The 21,430-nt window shown below is 33.4% G+C and overlaps 1 protein-coding gene across 3 annotated transcripts in view; it reads left to right on the top strand.

The window, feature by feature from the left end:
• SLC10A7 (solute carrier family 10 member 7) overlaps nt 1–21,430 on the top strand; it is a 223,498-nt gene that overhangs the window by 68,953 nt on the left and 133,115 nt on the right. For 2 of the 3 annotated variants that reach the window (XM_006187224.3, XM_014561338.2), the window contains exon 5: nt 2,367–2,405. The exons of the other annotated variant lie outside the window; for it this stretch is intronic. In XM_006187224.3, the coding sequence (XP_006187286.1) occupies nt 2,367–2,405 (39 nt within the window). The remainder of the gene's footprint in view (nt 1–2,366; nt 2,406–21,430) is intronic. 3 annotated transcript variants of the gene reach the window in all.

Raw genomic sequence — 21,430 nt, 5'->3', positions numbered from 1 at the left:
ATGCATGTCTTTCTGTATCAATTCTAAATATTTATCATCACTCTTTGGAACTCTGGAAAACATAATTCCTTCTTGTGCTGAAACTACGTTGAGCCAACTGTTAGCTTAATTATCTATTGCTGTTGAGCCCAAGATCTTCGGTTTGGTGTCTGATTTCACATGGCTCTCCAGAGTACCCAGAACCTTAATTAGCCGTGTCACAGATGGTTGCCAAGCTCACTACGTGGGAGCACTGAGGGATAGAGTAGGTGAGTGAGTTCAAATCCATCACCACTATCAAAAAGACAACTAAGAAGTTGGCCTGCAGCATCTTTTGATACCTAAGACATCCCATCACTGTCATCACCATGATTTTATAAAATGCAGGAACATAGTCAGTCCACGTGAAATATATTGCTTGTGTTTGAGTTAAAAGAGAGAACAAGATGGAATGGGAGTGTAGTGATTTGATCTCATGAGTTGATACTTAATTTTACTTTGACTTCTGAGTCTTTTTACATCTAATGATTCTTTTTTTTTTTAATGTTTGGCAAAACCATTAGTTACCTAGTCTAAGGTTGGGGAAGGGCACTGGATGGAAACAATTTGAAACGAGAACCTCAAAGTGGAATACTTCATGCCTTTACTAAAAAGATATAAATTCGTTCTAAACACAAAATTGGGTCTAGAAATAAACATTGTGGGGAAGGTGTGTTTTTGTAGAAAGGATGGCATTATTGCCTATTGATGTCCTCACAACTCATTTATTTATACAGTTTTACTTATTTTTTTCCACACATAAAACTTTTTCCTGAATCATCTATAACAAGATTCCAGGAATATATGTTAAATATGTTGCTGTAGTTTACAGTTGTCATCTGTGATGTTTTATTTAGCCGAGTCTTTTTTTTCCCTGCTCCCTGCACAACACGGAACACCATATGCCATTGTCCCCATCAGGAAGCAAAGGTTTCCCTGGTCGGTGCCTGTGCCTGTGTTTATGCCACAGAGGAGCTGTGGTCCAGTGCCATCTTTTATTGATAAGGCCAGCAAAGGAGAAATCTAATGAAATTATCAAAGCTTTGAATTAATTATGAACTTGAATAGGAGAGCTAAGCTCTCTGGAGCCAAGGATCTCATTACCCATGCACTCTCATTGCATTCTCTTCTGGAGCAGAAGGCATTTGCAGCTACAGCTCTTAGCTTAGCTTTGGACTTTATTCAAACTTGCAAAACTGACATCCTCTTCTTGCTACAATGTGGCTGCTAACGTCCATGATGATTAATTTAATTCTGCTCTGGATCTACAGGAGATGCCAATAGGTTTTCTCTACCTCTTCTGCTTTTTATTATTTTTCTTTCTTTTTTCCCCCATCAAATTGGATGTCATACAAGTTTTTATCCTTTTGGGGCAATGTGAGAAAGAGAAGCTTTCAGAATTCAGGTGTAGCCTCACGGAATATAGTGATTGATTTAAAGTTAAGAACTATATTATATCTACTATGTATACCCAGGATATTTAGGTAAGCACAAAGTCAAATATTTCTTCTTTGAGTTTTGAACACCAAATGGAAGTTTTTCTTGCTTGTTTCTACTTTAGAATTAATAGTGTAGCAATAACTTCCATGATCTTAACAGCATTGTTCATATGTCTAATGTGTGTTGTATGGGAACTACAGAGCTCACTATTTGGGTGTTGCTCATAGGACTTATGGTCCCTGATGGAAAGTGGTTAATGTTTGCTTTACAATTCTGGTATTCTTTTCCCTAGTAATATGAAATTCCTTCCTTCCTTCCTTCCTTCCTTCCTTCCTTCCTTCCTTCCTTCCTTCCTTCCTATCTCCCTCCCTCCCACCCTCCCACCCTCCCTCCCTTCCTTTCTCTCTTTCTTTCTCTCTTTCTCTTTCTTTCTTTCTTTCTTTCTTTCTTTCTTTCTTTCTTTCTTTCTTTCTTTCTTTCTTTCTCTTTCTTCCTTTCTTTTTATCTTTCCCTCTCTTTCTTTCTCTGTCTCTGTTTCTCTCTCTCTCTCTTTCTTTCCTTTTTCTTTGGTGAATAAATCAGCTTCTGACTGTTTTAAATCTATAACAATAAGGTTTCGACTTACTATTGGTGATGATTCTTTAGTACTGTCATATAGGTTCAAAGCATCTCATGGCAAGCCTTTTCTGCTTGCTTTTGAGACCCATTATTTATGAATTCCTAAGCTGCAGCTCATCTGTCTTAGTAAACTACAGGCCACTGGCAATTTTTGTAAGCAGTGACTAACTTTGCTTTACAGAGTCAGTGTTTTGAGGTTTTGCATAGTGGGGGATGGGAGAATGAGAATCTGCTTTTCCTTTTCCTATTTACTTTCAGTGAGTTTTTCCCCCCATTTATTTTCTCTATAGGCAGCTGCAATATTTAATTCAGCCTTTGGAAGTTTTTTGGTAAGTAAACATGGTTTAATTTGTCTATGATAACTTTTGCTTTGTTGTTGTTTGTTTGAAAGATTTAGAGAAAATTGGACTTATTTATTTATTTATTTATCTATCTATCTATTTATTTATTTATTTATTTATTTATTTATTTATTTATTTATTTTTTACTATTTGGTTAAATATAAAAGTTCTTGAATCCTGTCATGTGCCATTATCCATGCCCTGAAAAAAATTAGTAAATAAAGGAAACGTTCTTTTACAATATAATTTGGAGGCTTGGGTTTAATATTCCATTTAATACGTTCAAGGAATCAATTAAAACACTATGTGTCTCCTTATAGAGGTTATATCAATATATTGATCGTTTAATGAGGTCCTTTAGATTATTATTATTTTGTATCATGGGACTGAGGATTTGGAAAAGGAAACCCGACCCAGCTGGTCAGAAAGAGAATGCTAATTTACTTGTTGACATGTCATTTATTTTGTACATTTCACTGTCAAAGAAGCTACTGTCTTGGCTACTTCTGAGAAATCTATGTGAGAAAAATTTGAAATGAGGAAATAACTAATGAGTAATTTGCAAGAAAATGCAGTATTTTCTGCCATGTGAACCAGAAATTGTATATAAAAAGATTAAAAATAGTTCATCTTTCATAAGTAGAACTGATATATTTATAAGGACACTACTATTTTAGCATTTTCAATCATTATGTTTTAAACAGATGATGTAACAAAAACTTGGTTTGTATTATGAAGGAAAGAGAAAGAAACTGAGTTTTCTGTCAATTGAGTAGTTTATTTATGCCCTCCTAAATCTTTGTTAAATTCAGGAAGGTAAATCAGAATATTGTATTTTTAAATATATAAATCATTAACAGATATGTGGTATAGTGATTTACAAAACATTGAGAATAAAATCAGTGAGGTATGTAAACTGGTTCATGAGTCTAGGCAGAATGTCAATTACTTCTATTTAAAATACTCTTTATGTCACTTATTATTACATGTATTTAAATGCAGTTGAAGCTTTGAGACATATTGTTACGTAGTGTTAATTCTGCACAGTGCTATATATAGCTTTTAATGTCCCAATGTTACAGAGCTTTTAATAATGTAGCTTCTGCAAAATAATATACTTAGATCCTATCTTGTTTTTAAAGAAATAGTAACGTTATTCCTGATGGTATATTATTCAGTTTTAAAAGAGAGATTGTAGAGTCTATTTAATGAAAATGATCCTTTGAGCTCCTTACTTTATACTTGGTAATATTTTATTATCATTATGTTGCGTATCCAAGTATTATTTTCTATATGTTGTCCCAATTGACAAAATAATATCTGTAAAATATGATCTTGCTGGAAGCCAACTTGTAATATGGTTTGGATTCATGTATATCCACTATCAAAACATGGTTTCCTCAGCTGGAGCTCTTACTCTCTAAAATGTCTGGTGTAATTGAGAAAACAAATTTGAGGCCGTTGTCTGAGTAACAAAAGCAAAATCCACTGTCCTTTGGTTGGAGGGCTGGCTCACTAAGTACAGTTTGAGCATTGCACTGACTGCGTGAACAATAACGTATGATGATACGTGTTCTACCTGGCCCAATTCTTTGGTAAGATCCAGTGAAGTAAAACTTGTGCTAGAGATTCTTTAGGATTTTTGTTACACTCTTTCACTTTTAAGAAGCTATGCATTCTCATTCCTTGGTCTTTTGCTCTTTTTCCTCTCTACCTTTTTTTTCTTACATTACTTAATCAGTCAGAAGTGTTTATTGATCTCCTGCACACAGAGGTAGTTTTCTAGTAGCTGTAAAGTGCAAAAAAAAAAAAAAAAAAAAAAAGACATGGGTCCCACTATGGTGTGGCAATAACAGGTAGAAAAAGAAATACAATGTAAAAGCTAACAAGTCAAACAGAAGTTACCAGATGATGTATGATTGAAAGGTGAGACTCTGAATTGAAAGATCCGACAGAAACAATTTTGCTCTTGGGCCTTGAAGTATGTTAGGACATAGTAGAGAAGAGAGGAGAGGAAAGGGCGTGAGCAATGACAGAGAGGCAGTCGTGTCTTCCATTTTTCATTCCTCTCCCTTTCCCTCCTTTTTCTTTCGTAAAGTTGAAAATTACCAGAAATGGTTGAGAATAAAAATTATGATTGGCGATGTTTTAGTCCCGTGTTATAAGAGAAATAATTCTATTTCTCTTTTACCCCTCTCTACCATAGTTACAATGAACCTTAGATTATCAACTGTGCACAAGTCTAAACTAAATCAATTAGAATTAGGTTTAGTTTACTTAACAGAAAAAAAAAATAGTGACTTCTACAAGATAAAGGTTTATTACTATATTATGTAGGATCTGGAGGGATCCTGTCCAGGTATGATTATGGGAGCTTCATGGTCTCATTGTGAACAGAGATACCTATCTTTCTCCTCCATCATCTGCAGCATGCAGCTTCCTTCATCAAGGTTGCCTCATGATCCAAGATAGCTGCTGGAGCTCCAGCCAAAAAGATACCTGGATAGCAAAGTCTTTACCTTGAGAAAGCACAAAAGAGCCCCCCTAAAAGCTAAATCTGCTTTCTTTAAACAGAATTCCTGGAATTCTGACACCATACTTGCAGTAGCGTCCTACTGCTGAACTTAGTCCTACGATCCTGCCTCGCCTCTGGAGAGGTTGAGACGTGTGGCAATTTGCTAAGAGCTACAAATTGGATTTCTGTTACTAAGGAAGGAGAGAATGTATCAAAGGCAGCTAGAACTTTCTGCAAATGAGCAGTGTACATCAATTACCAAGAGTTTGAAGAAAGATAAAACTCAGTTGAATGATATGAGAAGGTTTCAGGGAGAAGTTGATGCTTGAGCTAGGCTTGGGAAAAGGACTTATTTTAGAGGGAAATTCCAAATGATAGCCTTCATGTTTTATTCTGTTATTGTTAAAGGCTGGTACTTGTTAGAGGGTTTTATATATATATATGTAAATGAAAAGTATCCAACTATCCTTAAAATTTAGGATTATGGGTAGTAGTATGGTCTCTAGAGTCAGACTGGGTTTAAATCCCTAGTTGACTGAATACCATCCTAACCACATAACCTTTCCTATATATAAAATAGGGTAATGATAGTACCTAAACTATACAGTTGAGGTGAGGACTTAATGGGATAATCTAAATATATAATCTATATAAAATTCTTATATGATGTAATAAGAATAACTGATTTTGTCCAAATTCTGTTTGTTCGTGACCATGGACATTGATTAAAAGGAAGAAATTGGTCATCTGTGACTAAGCCCTGTAATTCTAAAATACACTGATTCAATGACTGTCCTCTAGTTATGAGTGACCATTTCTTTTGTATTTATAAAATGAATTCTGAAAAAGGCTATTTACTTCAGATTGCATTAAACCTTTAAATGAAAAGCTTTTATTAGAAGAATTTTTGAAGAACTCTAAGGGCATTCTTGTTGATTTTCAGACATCTGGGTATACCAAATAAAATACTGTACCTATTTATAGCTAGTTTAATAATGTCCCAGGTCTAATTAAAACACAGTGTTTTTAAGAACTAATTGTCACAGAAAACTTTTGTTTTTAAATGTAGCTAGGCCAGTAATAACCAATGATAGATGAATTCAATTTACATAAATTTCAGACCAAGAGAATATTTTAAAATCATGCCACAGAGGATTGCTTTAAGAAGTTAATGTCATTATCTCCTCCTCTCATTTAAAGTGTTTGGTTTACAATAATTGTGGAGCATAATAAGTGTTTTGAGATTTCCCTCTTGATGAGATTTTAATAATATTTGATAGTCCATCACCCTGAATAACTAAACTGTTATCAAAATTTATATATACATTTTTTAAAATGTAAAACCATATATTTCAAGTTCAACCATTTCATGTGTTGCTTCTGCATCAAAAGAAAGATTAAAAAAATAGATTTAGATATTGTCAACTTTTTGAAAAATTCCAATTGAAAAATCATTTCTTTTTAGAAAGATTCAACTGTGTTGAAAAAAAATTGATCACATGATTTGTTAGACCTTAAGCATTTTTGATTTGGAGGCTAAATTCAGTGTTTCCATGTCTTCAAGAATTATAAGATAAAGTCTAAAAGGAAAATGTAGAACTTTTTCTTTTTAGACTCCTTGGCTTATTTTATTTTTGGTAGCTCCTACTTTTAAAGAGAAACCCTAGTGAGTAACAAAGTCAAAATACCAAATTGAGTTTCTGATAGCTATGTTGTACAACATTATAGCAATTCATGGCAACATAAATTAAGGATTTCTGAAACAGTAGCAAAGAGTCTAAGCAAAGTTAAATCATTTTGGTGAATGTATAACACCTAGTCTAAAAAACATCTTTGAGTCACTGTTTACTTTCTAAATCTCTTCATTTAAATGATCAAGAATGGTTTTTTATACAATTCTCCTTTAAAATAGTCACTGCCTGAACCAGAGAAGCTATTCTAAGATGAGTAATTTTCTTTCTTTTTTTGCCAGACCAAGGGTTAAAAGAAACTCCTTACCTTGAGCTGAAGAACTAGCCAGCACATATTTTTCTTCCCTTGCTCGATTGTTCTGTCTTCCCTCTTTGCTTTAGCTGGTCTGCCGTTACTACTCAGCTTTGTAGAAAGATTTGTATAGTTAAATGATGCTATTACAGTTGTTGAAAGAAAAAAGTCTCAATCACAAATGCCATGTTTTAATAACTTGGGATATGTGTTTTTACCTTCTTTAGTCTTCCTTTCTTGTACAGAAATGTGCTCAGCCGCACTCAGAACGGTCAGAGAGGAAGCACATTAACACTGTTACTAGTTGGCTGCTGTGTACCACTGCTCTTTAAAAATCAGATCAAGAATCTCAAATGTTAACAAAGAACGTTAAGGGTGGTACCATGTAGGACACAATTGTTAATTTGGTTTTCCTTTCACCTAAATCTAGGATGTCAATTTTTAATTTAGTTTATGGAATACTCATTTTGTGCAATACTGAAAACCTTGCCAATTTTTTTTTTTCTTAACTTGCTTAAAATCTTAACCAACCCAAATCATTCAGTTAAAGTCTTGGTTTCCCCACAGAAGTTCCTGACTTGTTTGTAAAACGGGTTTTTATTTTCATTAAGCTTAAATGCCAGAACAAATGAGCAAACAACTGAAGTTTTGAGCAATATTCAGGACCACCTTCCAGGATGTTATTTCAGGTTTATCCTTTTATTGCTAAGGACTTGATAAAACCAGGATTTAAAATAACTTACCCTGGGCTTTAAAATAACTTCTGAGCTATATTCAGACAATGGGAAGCTGATTTCTACCTTTATAAAACAGAATCAATCCATCATCATGCTATGCATTTTATTCGATCACCAATTTGGGCAAATAAACATTGTAAAAGCTGGATTTCTGAGAACAGACTACTTTCTCTTAAAAAAAGAGTATTTTTCTATTTTCTCAGAGTCAGCTAGATTAAAGGTACTTTTCTGGGTACTGAAGCAAATACACAAAACATAAATACGTGAAAAAATAAGTAACAGTAAAAGAATTAAGAAAAGAGGGAAGACAGGAATCACCTTGAAGGTAGTGTCTCCCAAATTTCAGGCACCTTTATGACTTTTGCCATGTCAACTTATTATTTGTATTATTAAATTAAAAAAATTTTTTTTAAAAATTTTAATTTATTTTAAGGCAAAACTCAACATCAGCATGACAAATAAAAACCAGTTTTGTCATGAACAGCACATAACTGAAATCAAATCAAATGGAAAAAAAGCTGTTGTCAATTTGCAGCTAAACTCTGTTGCTTACAGAAGGCTCTGTGTCCGATTCCTGCCCTCCTTTTGGTCAAAAGTGAAGTTAGCGTCAGTACCAAACCAAGAACTGTCTCCTCCTACAATCTGAACGATTGAAAAAAGATTTGTTTTTACAAAGAGAGTAAGTTTTATCACTAATTGTCTGTGTGTCCTGTAAGTCATCTTGCTTTGACCTCTACTTTGGACAGCAATGTTCTTAGACTCTGGGAAGCACTGGTCTCTAAGGTCATTTCTCAATCATTTCAGCAAAAAAGTGAATTAAAACCGTTTGAAGAGGTCAAATGAGGGAACCCTCAGGATCAGGGACTCTGGCAACATGAACGTGTTCATGTGTCTTTTATTAGAGTATTTTCTACCTAACACTTGTCCAGAAAAGCAGTATGCATGTGTGTCTAACATGTTTATAGAGGTAAAAATGCGCTGTAATGCTCAAATACGGAAAACCCTGTATTAGCTACATTTGGATTTGCTTCTCAAACAAACTCTTGTCTAAAGTATAGTTATGTTAAATAAAAAATGGTCTTTGTTACTTTATAAAAATGTTCAGAATCCTTACCTACTCCATTTTAGCGGCATGATGTTCTTTGCTGTCCGACAGGACGTGTGTAGCAACTAAATGCATTAGTCACAGTGACCATTTTTCTTGCAAATTTGTGACATAGATTTAATTATAGAAATGACCAGCAACTTACAAATTTAATTTTGGTGGAGGCTGAGACAACTTTTTTTTTTTTTAATTTTAATAATGATGGATTTTTTTTTAAAGCAAAGATTTTATTACTATTTAAAGAAATCTACTGGTAGAGAACTAGCCAATTGACTGAAGTTATTTTATTACCCTTTAACAAATGCCATGTGCTTTCATTTTTATTTGTATTAATTTTAAAAATGTCATCATTCCCAAACTGGAAAAGTATGTGCTCTTAGGCTCATTTAGGTAAAAATGAATAAATATAAATTTGGTGGGGTGGGGGTAGGATGTTTGTAAAGGGCCTCCTAAGGAACGTGATCCTAGTAGTTGGTTGAAAGCAAGACTATTTCCTTAATTTGAACCCAACTGAACTGCAGAACTACTTAGTCTATGGCCTTTAGCAGGAGATACCCATTAACCACTAAATGATGATAATGAGGTGGAGAACTTTTATTTCTCTGTTTCTATTTCTCCAAACTAAAAATTTACTATGATTAACCTGGTGATTAAGCTAGCATTTGGGGAATGTGAGGATAATAGTGTGGTGAGCCAAACAATAAAGTTTCCTGTCTTCATCTGCGTTACAGATTCTTTTTTTTTTTTAATGCCTTTATTTATCTAAAAAATTTTTTTTGATAGACTTAATTTTTTTAGGGCAGTTTCAGGTTTACAGCAGAATTGAGCAGAAAATACAGAGTTCTCACATAGCCCTCCCCATGCACATGTATATACTCCCCTACCCTCAACATCCCTCATCAGTGTGGCATATTTGGTACAATTGCATCACAGATTATTAAGGTGAGAATATTAAGTCCAGTGACTGAAGGGTGGGGAGGAGGTAGTAATTTTCCATTCTTAATATTCCTCATTGACTTAGACCCCACTGCCATTCCCAAATAAATCTGGGCATGGGAAAAGAAGCAGGAGGGCATCAGAGGATGCATTAACTGTGTAAACTTGTGGATTATACCCACCAAACAGAACCATCCCTTTAATTACTGGTCTTTTTGATGAAAGTAAAGCTAGACATCTAAACTCCACTGTGGACTCAGGTTTTCATGTAAACATCTAGCACTTCTAAAAAACAATGGTTTGTGTTATTAGAAATGGCAGATTGAAGAGAGAGGAAAATACCATATGGTATCACTTATATGTGAAATCTTAAAAAAAAAAAAAAAAGACAAGTGAACTTATTTACAAAACAGAAGCAGACTCACAGACATAGAAAACAAAATTATGGTTACCAGGAGGGAAGGGGGTGGGAAGGGCTAAATTGGAAGTTTGAGATTTACAGGTAGTAAATAATATATATAAAATAGATAAACAAGTTTATACTATATAGCGTAGGGAACTATATTCAATATCTTGAAGAACCTATAATGAAAAGGAATATGAAAATGAATATATGTATGACTGAAACGTTATGCTGTACACCAGAAATTGACACATTGTAAACTGACTACATTACAATAAAAAAAAATGGGCAGAGGAATAGAATTTTTCCGCAGAAGACATACAGATGGCCAATAGGCACATACAAAGATGCTCCACATTACCCATCATCATGGAAATGCAAACCAAAATCAGAGTGAGATATCACCTCACTTCTGTTGGAATGGCTGTTATCAAAAAGGCACAAATAACAGATGTTGGCAAGGATGTGGAGAAAAGGAAACTCTCGTATACTGTTGGTGGGAATGTAAATTAGTGCAGCCATTATGGAAAACAGTATGGAGGGGCCTCAAAAAACTAAAAAAAGAACTATCATGTGACCCAGCAATTCCACTCTTGGATATTTATTTGAAAAAAATACAAACACTAATTTTAAGAGGTACATGCACCCTAGTGTTCATAGCAGCATTATTTACAATAGCCAAAATATAGAAACAACCTAAGTGTCTATCAACAGGTGAATGGATAAATAAGATGTGGCATATACACACAATGGAATACTACTCAGCTATAAAAAAGAATGAAAATTTGTCATTTATAACAACATGGAGGGTACTATGCTAAGTGAAATAAGTCAGACAGAAAGACAAATACTGTGCGATATCCCTTGTATGTGGAATCTAAAAAATACAACAAGCTATTTGTAATATTTGTAATATTACAAAAAAGAAGCAGACTCATAGATATAGAGAACAAACTATTAGTTTGGTAAGGGATTAAAAAGTACAATCTACTATGTATAAAATAAATAAGCTATGAGGGGAAAGGACAGGGAGGGATAAATTAGGGGTTGGGGATTAAAAGACCCACGTTACTATATGTAAAATAGATAAACAAGGACCTACTGTATAGCACAGGGAACTATATTCAATTTCTTATAATATATAATGGAAAAGAATCTGAAAAGAAAAAAGTATATATATGTATGTATATGTACAATTCAATCACTTTGTTGTACACCTGAAACTGACATTGTAAGTCAACTACACTTCAATAAAAAAAATTTTTTTTTAAAGGAGTGTAAAATTCCTAGATGTAAATGGCATTTTTCACAGTGTGATTTCCCCAAGCATTCTGGTTCTTAATCATCCTTAAAATTCAATATTGTATGTCTGCCAACTTAAATGCTTTTAAAAAGCAGCTTATCAGATACTAGAACAAGTTTCTAAGTATATCAAAGGCTGGCTTAGAAAAGTACCTTATGGAGTATGAAAACAAATACATGCATGTATATTCAAGATCAGGACATTGTGCTGCACACCAGAAACTGAAACATTGTAACTGACTGTACTTCAATTAAAAAGAAAGAAAGAAAGAAAAATACCTTATGATATGTAACTTATTCTGTAAAAATATTGTGTTTAAATTAACTTTTTAAAAGCTATTATAATTGTAGTACAGTTAACTCTCCATATCCTCAAGTTCTGCATCCAGGAATTCAACCAACCAAGGATTGAAAATGTTCAGAAAAAAAAATTACAGAAAGTTCCAAAAAGGAAGACTTGAATTTGCTGCAGTGGCAACTTATTTTTACATAACATTTACATTTTGGTAGGTATTATGAGTAATCTAGAGATGATCTAAAGTATATGGGAGGATATGCATAGATTATATGCAAAAACTACACCCTTTTATATAAAGGACTTGAGTGTCCATAGATTTTATTATCCACAGGGTTCCTAGAACCAATCCCTGCAGATACTAAGAGATGACTATATGTTTAATATCATATGAAATCACCAAACCATTTTCCAAAGTGGTTCTACCATTTTACATTTCTACCAAGAATGTTTGAGGAATCCAGCTGCTCCATATCCTGGCCAGCCCTTGGTATTAGCAGTACTTTTTATTTTAGCCATTCGCATAAGTGTATCATGATATGTCATCATAGCTTTAATCTGTATTTTTCCAATGGCTAATGATGTTGGACATCTTTTTATGTGCTTATTTCCCATCTGTATATCTTCTTGGGGGAGTATCTATTCAAATCTCTTGTCTATTTTTTTATGGGTTGTTTTCTTATAATTGCATTGTGAATTTTTAAATATATTTTGAACACCAGTCATTTATCAGGTATGTATTTTGCAACTGTTTTCTCCTAGTCTGTGGCTTTTCATTTTCTTAATGGTGTCTTTCGAAGAGCAGAAGTTTTCAATTTTGATAAGTCCAGTTTATCTACTTTTTTCTTTTATGGCACATGGTTTTTGTGTCTTCTCTAAGAAATTCTTGTTTACCCAAAGTCTCACAATTCTTCACCTGTGTTTTCTTCTAGATGTTTTATAGTTTTTGTTTTTACATGTAGGACTCCAATCCATTTAGAGTTAATATTTGTATATGATGCCATATATGAGTTGGGATTCATTATCTTGCTTATGGTTGTAGAAGTTTCAAGTTTTTCTGTCTCTTAAATATATTCACCTTTCCTTTCCTGGATCTTTCCATAGCCTTTATACTTATAAAGCTCTTCCCTAGTCACAATGTCAGATAAGGTTTCACATGTATTTTATCTTTATAGACAAAATGTGTGTCTAATATATGTTTAAAAGCAAAGCTCATCATATAGGAGTTCAGTAAATACAAGTGACAGTTTGAAAGTATGTCTCCTGATTTAGGTATCATTGGTTAAAGAAGTCAGTGTCTGTTGTGGCTGTCCCTGCTGTTTTTGTTCCCATGTAAGTCCATCTTTGTAGTGATACTTTTATAGCTACATAGTGATATATATACCTGCCCCTGGAAATAATTAGATTAGTATTCATGACTGTTAAAAATTGTTTCTCTATCTTAGGATATTACCCATGACATTAATATAATTATCTTAGAAAAAATTACTTTTTGAAGTATAAAATGGGGACGTACATAAATGAGTAATTGAAAAAACAGAGGACTTACAGAAAAATTAAAAAAAAATTTGTGTATTGGGGAGTAATTAGGTTTATTTATTTGCTTCTTAATGGAAGTACTGGGGATTGAACCCAGGACCTCGTGCATGCTAAGCAGGCACTCTACCACTGAGCTAAACCCTCCTCCCAGAGGACTTTAAGAAATAAAATGTATAATTTTGAAAACCTTGATCAATTTGATTTTAACTTTTATAATGGAACAGGCTCTACTGATCAGGGGAAAGAAATCTCTTCATGATGAGAATATGGTGTCTTGGAAATTAAAGTCAAAGCATCACAGATGTCCAGGCTCATGAAATGAACATTGATTCATATTTTACATGTCCACTAATGGTTACTCTGAGGTTGCAGTTTATGCACTTTCTTTCTCTTTTGACAGAACCACATACTTGTTTACTTTTCCTGGGTAGCGTTTTCTGTGATGTTTCTAGTAAGCAGAGTAATTAAAATGAAAATGCCCACTGTGTTTACAGTTTTCCTTTATGAGGGCACTTGATCTCATGGTCAGAATTTGTGGTTTAGTTTTTTATTATTCAGACAATTCTCTTGTAAGTAGTTATTTTCCAGCGTTCCTTGGTTTTCACTTGAAAGCTTATGTTATTCTTCTTGTCTATTCATTTAGCAGAGATAAAGCTTATTAACGTTATTGTGCTTTTGGTAATTCTCAAGAGCCAAGGTGATGCAACATACCTTCTTTCTCACCATCCTATATATTGTTGTGAAATAAACTATCTTCACATACTACTTGTATATGTCACTCTTATGCCTCAATGCCTACAGTGACTCTTAACTGCCCATCATCCAACTAACTATTCTGGAGTCCTCCCAGTACAACCCATCCCTTCTCTCTTCAGTATCCTTCTTTCATACCCAGATTAACATTGACTCACTGTTCCCCTCCCTCTCCTCTAACACTTGGGGCTCCCACCTCTTTACTTATACTGTTCTCATCCTTTCCATATCCTATCAATTTCTCATAAGCCTGTCTGCCCCTTGAAAATTTCTCCAGCTTTGCTTTTTCTTTATTTAGCTCTTGAGATGACTTCCCATCTAGATTATAACTGATTGATATAGTTGGTTTAAAATTCTGATCTTGTCTCCCACCTCTGTTTCTTCCTGTCATCTTGCTCTTATTTTTTTTCTAAAGTACTTATCTTCTAACATTATATATTTATTTAGTATTTTTATTGTCTCTCTTCTTATCCAAATGAAGACTTCATGAAAATGGGTATTTGTTTTGGGTGGTTTGGTTTACTGCTCTGTCCACAGCACCTGTAGTATCTGGCACATGGTAAGTACTCAAAAAATATTTGTTAAATGGATAAGACATGGAAGTAACCTAAATGTCCATCAACAGATGATTGGATAAAATTGTGATGTATTTATACAATGGGATACTACTCAGCCATAAAAAAGAATGAAATAATGCCCTTTACAGCAACATGGATGGACCTAGAGATCATCATACTAAGTGAAGTAAGCCAGAAAGAGAAAGGAAGATACCATATGATACCACCTATATGTGGGATCTAAAAAAAGACATAAATGAACTTATTTCCAAAACAGAAGTAGACTCACAAACATAGAAAACAAACTTATGGTTACTGTGGGGGAAGGGAGGGGTTGAGGGATAAATTAGGAGCTCGAGAATTACAGATACTAACTACTATATATAAAATAGATAAGCGGCAAGGTCCTACTCTTTAGCACAGGGAACTATATTCAATAGCTTGTAATGACCTATGATGAAAAAAAATATGAAAGGAAATATGTATGTATATGTGTGTGTATAACTGAATCACTATTCTGTACACCAGAAATTAACACAACATTTTAGACCTACTATACTTCAATAAACAAAATAGAAATCACCAAATGAATGTTATTTTAACCACTCTTCTTCATACAGCTAAGATTGTAAAGTATCTTATATATAATATGCACTTAAAATGCATGCTAATTATTACAACTGTATGTTGAATTAGTTTGACAAAAATCCCAATATCACTATACACCAAACTTTTCTTACTTATGTTAAAGTGATTTTAAATTGTGAGCTTTTAGTCTCAATAGAACATATACTGTAGCCATAGAAATTTGTGTTGCTTTATATTCACAGTATTGATTTGGAATGAAGGTGCAAACTCATTCCCACATCTAAATTTGATATTGGGTAGTTTGTAAGATTGTCTTCTTATAGTAACTTCCTGTGAGGAGACTCGGGCAAATCACTTTTATGGATTACTAACCCATATGCTATTATCACTGAAATGATTTATTTTAAATATCAGGAAAGGTTTTCATGAAAAATTGCTGCAAGTTTGATTAATACATATATATTTATAAAGAGCTGGAGATTTATAAATAAAGGGATGTAGTAAGTGATTGCCATTATATAGCATTTTAGAGAGTTGTTGCACTGTTGGTATTAAAGAAAAGGATTTTATCATTAAAGCTTATCCTTTAACAACTTGTGAAATATATAATTAATATATAATTAATAATTAAATGTGACAAGTGAGAGCCAGATTTCTAGGTAATACTGAAAAAAAATTGTACAGTATAGAGAAGAAGTGAAAATACAAGTAAGTCTGAAAAACAGAAGAGCTAATTTGATGGTGTATAAAAACGAGATCAAATCCGTATCTGAGAGGCATTAGAAATATTTAGAAAGCAGAAATGACCAAAGAAACAAAAAGAAAGGAAGAAAAAGAAAGCCAAGGTGATAATGAGGAAGCAGATAACTTGAACTTGCAATATGATATGACAGCCAATGAAAGCTAATGCAGTTCCTTCTTTAGAGGCATCATGTTACAGCCGTTTGCACTTGAGTTTGGTAGGTTCATGATTCAGAATATTGCTTTGACGTTGGTCTTATGTTGTCAGAGGTCAAAGTTTGTTAAGTAAGATAGAGAAAATAATGAAGATGTGACTTTGGCTGGAAGCATTTTGGAGAGTGATATGTACTTCTATACAATTGAGAAAAAAAAAAGAGAATTTTAAGATACTAAAGAAAGAGATGTAAAACTGTAAATCAGACATAATTTTTCTCCTGGGAGAGCTGGTTCCATTTTCTTATGATAACCTAAAAGATACATTTGTGCCATGTGTATTTGTTATAGCAGCCTAATAAGCTATTCAGAATTCCTGATCGGTAACTGCAGTATATGAATTTGGAGCAGGACAGCTTTTCAACCTTTCCAGTAACTAAAATCATCAATAGGAAAAGTTATTTCTTGTTTACTGCCTCCCCCGTTGCCAGTAGACTTTTGTTACTTTTCTTTGTTCTTCATTTACTTCTACTTCTTTAAACTGAAGAGGAAAAAATGGGTAGAAATAATGAAAAACGTGAGAGAAATGTATGTAGAGGCTTCCTGCCCTTTAATTCACCGGTATTTTCCCTTAAAGATGGTTGAATCCTGATTCTGTATCATTAAATGTCTCAATAGAATTTGGATCCATATCTTGTGTAGTTTCGAGCTAAACAGTTGTTGAAGTCAAAAGGTTAAATTTCCAGCTTTAAAAAAAAATTGAATAAAAAGTCCCACCAGTGCAGAGAAGTGGTTTTTTAAAAAGGGGCTGAAGTGTGTAACAGTAGAAAACATCTCCATTAGGAAGAATACTTCCTCTTGCAACAAAATGCTATTGTTTTTGATATGAAGTTTCAAGATATATTTGAAAAGTATCATGAAGATCTCCCTAAGAAACAATCTCAACAATTACTAGTCTTGAAACAAATCTTCTATCATGTCTGGCCTTTTTTCAAATTCTATCAACCTGGTGCCATAATCACTAAGGGTTTTTTAGTGACAAAAATACCATAAACTAGTGAAAATCTCAAGTAGTATTGTGCCTCTCTGCCTTAGTTTTCCTAGATGTTGTTAGCCTTTTATTTATTTTTTTTGAAAAAAAAATATATGTATATTTTTGAATATCTGTTGTATGTCGGGCACTTTTTTTTGTCCAACTATTTTTTATTTTTAATTTTTATTTAATTTATTTTTTTGGAGGGAGGAAATTTTATTCATTCATTTATAATAGTGGTACCGGGGATTGAACCCAGGACCTCCTGCGTGCTAAGCACACACTCTACTGTTGAGCGATAACCCTACCCCCAGCCTTTAGTTTCTATATGGAGACTGTAAGTAGTGAGACACCTAACATATATTTTGATAAGTGTTTTTAAAAATACAAACAAACTAGAAGGGGAATTTTTCTCCTTAAAGAAGAAGTTGGATGCCACATCGTTTTAAAGGAAGTTTTTCTTTCTCTGTTGGAAATCATTCTTGATGCTTCAAAAATCTGACCCCTTTTCTTGACTTAAGTCTTTGCTTGGCATGATATCATCCCTAAGCAGAATTATTTCCAGTAATATTACTGTTTTTTTTTCCCTTGGTCTATTTGAATCATCCATTTTTAAGATACTGAGCTCCTCAGTGCCAGAGGTATAGGGGACATGTACTTCGTAAATTTACTACAGTCCTGTTTCAGAAACTGATTTTGTGGCTCCATCTTGCAGGGATGAACTCACATTAATTATACTCACAGATAATGGTATATAAAGCAGATTGCCAATTTATTAATTGAGAGTGGGAAAAATAATTACAAGAAATCCTTAGACACTTGGGTTGATGCCTTATCGCTGCATGGTTAAATTTACGTGAGGAGATATTTTAATAAAAAGTTTACTTGGTGGGAATGGAATTAGAGGAAGGAGAGGCAGGGAGATCACTCCCAGGTTTGATTCTGTCAGGCTGTTGTAAGTGAATGTTTCTGGCTCCACAACAAGGGGTACGTTGCCCTTGGAAACAGACAGGTTCATCATTTGGACCAGGGATCTTCTTTCCTAGATGATGCTTGGGTAGGTGCTCTTAATATTTGCTTTTAGATATTTTCTCACTGCTTCCATTGCTGACTGGTTTCCCCTTTTATAGACCTCCCAAACCTTAAAGTGAAATCTTGCTGACAATGAAATCATTCTGATGTTTTAAAATGATTTTGAATGTCTATGCTGTCAAGGCATTTCCTTTACTTCCAAGTTCAGAGAAGGAAGAAACACAAATATAAAGTCCCCTTTCGTATTATCTATATAGTTAAACTGACTACTAAGGTAGCCACAAGCTACATGCAGCTATTTCAAATTTAGTTGGTTAAAATTAAATAAAATTAAACAATCAATTCCTCAGTCACACTAGCCACATTTCAGGGATTCAGTGACCACATGTGACTGCTGGCTACTGTACTAGACAGTGCAGAATGTTGAACATTTTCATCATGGCAGAAAGATAACACTGAAGAGACGTTTAATTGACAAAATAGCTTGCAATTATCTATTTTAATATAATTTGGTGTCTGATATCTTTATATGTCTTCATTTTTGTATATGTATTACTATTCCAGTCTTCTCTAGTGAATCTGAAGTCGATTATACACACATGCTCAGCTAGACAGGGATTTTGTTGTTGTAAAGATAATAGTTGGTTAAGTATCCAGCACTTAAGCAATCTGCTTATTACAAAGAAAAGGGCTCATGAATTTTATTTGTAATTCTCCTTTGGCTACTGAGAGGACTATTTACTTTGGAGTATTAGAAAAAACTCTAGTGCACAGCCAAAACATTTTAAAATGGTTATATTATAATTTGCATCATTTTGACTCCTCATAATGGTCGATTTCTTTCTTTTTCCAACACTGTGCTATTTTGATAAATTAATAATGCTTATTCAGAAGTGCTGACAATGCCAGGAAAATAAATGCAGCCTTAAACGTATGAGATGTCCTTTGGAAAAATAGTATAATGTAGCTTGAGGTGCCTGAAAGTCAATCCATCTTCAAAGTCTGAATATGATTTTATTTTTAACTTAAGTGCCTTCCTCTGCATTTAACAACTGTTCTCATGGGACTCATAATTTTTTTTTTTTTTAATCTGCTTTAACTCTCTTCACATTTGAAAGAACATGTTCAATAAGACTGGTGTTGGGATAGACTGGGATTTCAAAATGTAGAATAGATAAACAAGATTATACTGTATAGCACAGGGAAACATATACAAGATCTTATGGTAGCTCACAGAGAAAAAAATGTGACAATGAATATATATATATATATGTTCATGTATAATCAAAAAATTGTGCTCTACACTGGAATTTGACACAACATTGTAAAATTATTATAAATCAATAAAAAATGTTTAAAAAAAAGACTGATGTTTCTCACACGGTAGTTTAACAAGGTCAGTGATTTTCTATTATTTGGATTTCTTGATCAGTAAAATTTCAAAAGAAATTTTGGGGAATGGCTAATGTTTTTAATCCTTCATTTTGCTACATAAAAACTACAATTTGTTATCATTATTATTTCATGAAAGAGTGGATATTTAAACGTAAACCCAGGAGGATGTATTTCAGATATCCTAGGATAAATTTAGCTTTATGATAGTCAGATGACATTCTTATTTTCCCCATTTATTCCTTTAGGAATTTTGACTAGTCCCAAACCTAAGCTCTTCACTGTTTAAATTACTAACCTTTGCTGGTTTTCTTCTTTTTGTTGATATTTTTACCACCTCCTTTGGTATTTGAATTATAACTTTGATTTAGTGTATGCTTTTAAGTCAGGCAAAGACTATTTCTATTCAAGGAAATCCTGTAAAGTAATCTGGGCAGTCAGAACATTTAACAAGTGGTGGTGGTTTATCAAAAAGTTATTTAACAGTCTCAACAATGCAGACTGTTAACCACATTTTCATTTGTCTGATTTATACTTTGAGGCACGTTTGTCCAAGTTATACTTTTGTAGGGACTGGGAAGAAATGGATATCTCCTCCAGATTGGAGGAAGATGAAAACAAAGGAATAAAGATAAAGTAATTTCTTAAGTAGACTTAATGATTCAGTTTCAAAGATAAGTCTATTTGAGGACTATTTGGATAATATAGCTCATTTTTCAGGAACTTAGAATTTTAGAAAAAATATGTGGTTTGGGAAAAAAATGTTTCTTATGGTAACATTAATATATATATATATATAATTTATACCTGTGGAACTTTTATATGCTTGGTGAACTTGTGAAAGAACTTCTTGGAATGTATGTATATACATCCAGGTAAATATTTATTCATCCGTATTCTTATATACAATTGTTCTTATCATTAGAAAAAAGCCACATTTTAGTTGAGTACTTTAAAGGTAATGGATTCAGTGTAGCTGCTGGGAGGAGAACCAAGGTGTCTCCAGGCAAGGTCTTGCTCTCAGAGAGCTTACACTGTGTTAATCAAATATATACAAAAGTATGTGCGAAAGAATAGCTGCGGTTCGGGCAACTGAGAGTATTCCCCAGCACGGCTGGTATGAGAAGAAGTTTTGCAGAATGAACAGAATTTGGGAATACAGTGATGCTCGTTACAGACTAAGGCTACGGGGCTCTTCCTATTAGCAATTCTCTATGCAGAAGTCTGTCTAGTAGGCTTACTTTGTGATGAGTTATAACGTTAGTGTCTTATAGACAAAATCTAGTATAATCCAGAATAGTAATCCAACACGGACAAGTAATCTAATATTTGTCATAGCTGAATTTCTGCAAGAAAGGTGTAGTTGATATGAAAAGCCTGCAAGTTCATTTATCAGACGTTTTTAGTTACACTTTAACACATGATTAAACTATAAGAATATTCTTTTTAGATAAACATAAAATATGCATATATATACAATAGTGTCTATATAGAAAATGAAAATGGTCTCTACATATAGAATATTAATCTTGACTTCTGCTGAAAAATAGTTTTTTTTTTAAGTTAAACAAGTAAAAACCTCATTTACTTTCATCAGTCCTATTGACATCTTAGCAGATCTCTATTAAATTTGGCCTATGGTATCGTCTCTACATTATGTTCTACAAAATACACAAATTAAAGAAGACTGATGTTTCATATAAATTATAAAGTGTCACACATGATTGAGAGATCGTTATACTGTATAGGAGAAATGCTCCCTTTTGTTCCTTTCCTCTTTTCATTTACATAACTATACCTTTTATATACCTGTTCCTTCCCTAGAGATTTTTTTGTATATTTGCAAAGATAAATTAGATCTTGGTCTATTGTTACTTTGACTTAATATTTTTGGGGGGCGGGGGTAATTAGGTTTATTTATTTTTGTTGGAGGTACTGGGAATTGAACT

The sequence above is a fragment of the Camelus ferus genome, chromosome 2 (assembly GCF_009834535.1).
Source record: "Camelus ferus isolate YT-003-E chromosome 2, BCGSAC_Cfer_1.0, whole genome shotgun sequence".
In the NCBI taxonomy this organism is placed as follows: domain Eukaryota; kingdom Metazoa; phylum Chordata; class Mammalia; order Artiodactyla; family Camelidae; genus Camelus; species Camelus ferus.
The sequence above is the reverse complement of the archived record's forward strand: the minus strand, read 5'-3'. Positions and strand labels throughout refer to the sequence as shown.